Source organism: Salvelinus alpinus, chromosome 23, assembly GCF_045679555.1.
Source record: "Salvelinus alpinus chromosome 23, SLU_Salpinus.1, whole genome shotgun sequence".
In the NCBI taxonomy this organism is placed as follows: Eukaryota; Metazoa; Chordata; class Actinopteri; order Salmoniformes; family Salmonidae; genus Salvelinus; species Salvelinus alpinus.
In genome coordinates this window covers 22,042,928-22,046,117 of record NC_092108.1, presented here as the reverse complement: position 1 = coordinate 22,046,117, position 3,190 = coordinate 22,042,928, and the positions used below count along the sequence as shown (strand labels likewise).

Sequence of the window (3,190 nt, the reverse complement as noted above, 5' to 3'; positions counted from 1 at the left end):
TCAAGGTTTTAAACGCATATTTTATTACATTTGACAGGAGGAAAAAAACACAAAGATGTAATGCTTAACATTACAATGTTATTCAAAGAGCAATGGTTCTTATATTGCAAGATGATGAGCTGTCTTGTTTGCTAAATGAACAAATTAAATTGGCAGTGGCATAGTGTATATAGCCATAGAAGCACTGTGACAAACACTGAGTGTACAACACATTAGGAACACCTGCTCTTTCCATAATATAGACCGACCAGGTGAATCCTGGTGAAAGCTATGAACCCTAATAAAGTGCAATCTGATTTGCTGGGCCTGGCTCCTCAGTGTGTGGGTCTGGCTCCCCAGTGGGTAGGCCCCTGCAATCTAGTACACAGCAGTATCTTAAAATAATTGTCAACTCAACTCCTACATGCAGTTGGTTCTGAACATCTGTGCATTTCTAATACTATCTGTAAACCAGCTTTACAGTCTTTATTTCTTTCTGCTCATGTCAGCTTTCCATTTTGCAATGTCTGCTTTCCAGCTGACTCAAAACTAATCCCTAAAGATTTTTTTTTTTGAGAGACAAAGTTGAAGATTTTTCCTCTAATAAATACAACAATTATATCCAGTATTGTAATACTGTACCACTTGTTGCTGTACTATGCACTCTAGATAAAGTCATGTTTAGGCACAAGCTAGTTTATAATAATCAACATCAGATTAACAGCTCGGAAAATTGACATTTACATTCAAAGTGTTGCTAAAGGCTGGTTTGTGTCAGTCACTCAGTTTTAAAACCTGAGTCTGTATCTAAACTGGATGTCTTTGGTTGGCTGCATGGACCCAAAGCCCCAGCGCTTTATGTCAATATCAGGTATCTTTTCCTCTGGGTTCTTGAGCTCAAAGTCAAAGTACGTGAGCATGAGGAAGACAAACTGCTTCAGCTCGTTGGTGGCAAAGAAGCGCCCAGGGCACATGGTGATCCCAGCACCCCACGGCATGTTGTAGTACTTCAACTTCTTCCCACCTTTGTAAAAATCTGTTTTTTTACCCCCCTCTGGGGTCAGGAAGCGGTCGTACTTAAAGGTGAGTGGGTCGGGGTGGACCTCTGGGTCAATATGAACAGCGGTGTAAGGGAAGAGGGCCACCCTGTCTCCCTCCCTGATGCGGTACTCATTTCCGTCAGACATCTTGAGGGACATGTCCTGGAGCACGGCCCTGGTGAGGACAGGGGCAGCAGTGAGGCGGAGGGTCTCTTCCACAGCGCTGTCCAGAATGGGCGTCTTCAGCAGCATGTCCCGGGTCAGGTCGATGAGGGGTCCACCGTGCTTCACCTCCTGGTCTGTCTCCTTCAGCACCCCCTCCACCTCCCCCTGCACAGCCTTCATGGCCTCTGGGTGCTTCATGAGGTAAAGGAGAAGCCAGAAGGCAGCAGGGCCGGTGTTCCCCTGGGAGGCCCAGAGGAGGAGGAACATGTACCTGTTCTGCATGAAGTCCTCCATGCCATGCTCTTCCCTCACCTGCTGCTGCTCGCGCACCCAGCCACTGATGTTATCCTTAGTCCTCACCTTCTGCACTGACAGCATGTTCCAGAACAGCCTCTTCAGCCTCTCTGCCTCCCTCTTCTCCCCCGGAGGCAGGACCCCGTAGGCCAGATTGGGGAAGAGCTGGTCGTACTTACGGAACTCACGGAAGAGCTCCTGGGACTCCTCTCTGTCGACCTCTTTGGCTTTCTCTAAGCTCCCCGTGGATTTGGGTGTCTCGTTACCAAACAGAGCCAGGTAGCCTGCCCTGAAGACAATATTGTAGCTGTAGTTGAACAAGCCATCCTCATTCCAGGTCTTATTTTTATCATGCTTTGTCCCTACACTGTGCAGCATTAGATTCTGTAGGTTGCTCATCATGGCCTGTGTCATTACCACTAAACCATCCCCCATCAGGTGCTTGTTGCTGGACATCTGCAGAAACTTATGGTCATTCTCCATGGAGTGGTAACCAAACACTTTCTGCACCAGCTGCTTTGCGAATTCGGTGAAGTCCAGCTTGGCGCGAGCCTCCTTCACGACCGTCCCGAAGGACAGAGGGTCCATGAGGAATGTGAAATAGAATCCTCCCAGCTGTATGGTGAAAATATCCCCATGCTTCCTCTTCATCCTCTCCAGAAACATTGCAGTGTCCCTACGGAACTCCAGGACGTGGCCCAGCCAGGGGATTGGGCCCCGGTCCAGTGGGGGTTCACCGGGTCGACGCTGCCTGAAGGCCCCAAGGAAGTAGAGGCCTCCCAGGACAGAGGCTAGCAAAGCCAGAAGGATTGGAAGCAAAAAGCCCATGTTCTTTCCTCTTCGTTCTCACTGAGCAAGTCTGGGGCACAGAGCAAATTCCTTTGTGTTGAAGATAACCATGCTCCTCCCCTTCCCTAAGCACTGTGGGAGTCCCCTTAGTTTACTAAATCACTTTTACAGACTCAGGGAACCACTATAGACTTTGGTGTTTTGGACTGTTTTAGTCACTTTCTTTTACAACACTCAGCTATGTTCAGTACCGTAGCCAAAAATGTATAAACTTTTGGAAAGAATAGAATGTAAACATTGTGTACCATACATGGACAGATCTAACCATGCAGTGATGAAACTATACTGTTCCTGTCAGCAGTTAATGAGTAACTAGATTGCGCAATACCCAAAAAGTACAGAACAGTCCTTGGTGTTCCAAGTTTGTTGAAACGTTAGGTATAAAGGTCAAATACGTTGATATAATTGCGTATTACAGTTCATAAAATGGATGTAAAATTGAATGTAATAAATGTATCACTAGTCACTTTAAACAATGCCACTTTATATAATGTTAACATACCCTACATTACTCATCTCATATGTATATACTGTACTCTATTCCATCTACTGCATTTTGCCTATGCCACATGGACATCGCTCATCCATATATTTATATGTACATATTCTTATCCATCCCTTTACACTTGTGTGTATAAGGTAGTTGTCATGAAATTGTTAGATTACTTGTTAGATACTACTGCACGGTCAGAACTAGAAGCACAAGCATTTCGCTACACTCGCATGAACATCTGCTAACCATGTGTATGTGACCAATAACATTTTATTTTTGATTTAAGTGCTAAATATTTAGAAATGTACAATAATTGTGTTTCATAATCCTCCTATTACATACTGTATTTGAAATATAGGATTGATAGTCC

General features: G+C 45.1%; 1 protein-coding gene across 1 annotated transcript; it reads right to left on the bottom strand.

Annotated features, from left to right (window-relative positions):
• LOC139550570 (5-beta-cholestane-3-alpha,7-alpha-diol 12-alpha-hydroxylase-like) lies at positions 1 to 2,393 on the bottom strand. Its single transcript, XM_071361526.1, has one exon. The coding sequence runs from the start codon at positions 2,304 to 2,306 to the stop codon at positions 768 to 770; it is 1,539 nt and encodes a 512-aa protein (XP_071217627.1). The 5' UTR covers positions 2,307 to 2,393; the 3' UTR covers positions 1 to 767.
• Between the last annotated feature and the right edge of the window lie 797 nt (positions 2,394 to 3,190).

Bases quoted from the DNA above. Each gene is read 5' to 3' on its own strand.
- LOC139550570 (XM_071361526.1), bottom strand. From the start codon at position 2,306: ATGGGCTTTTTGCTTCCAATCCTTCTGGCTTTGCTAGCCTCTGTCCTG.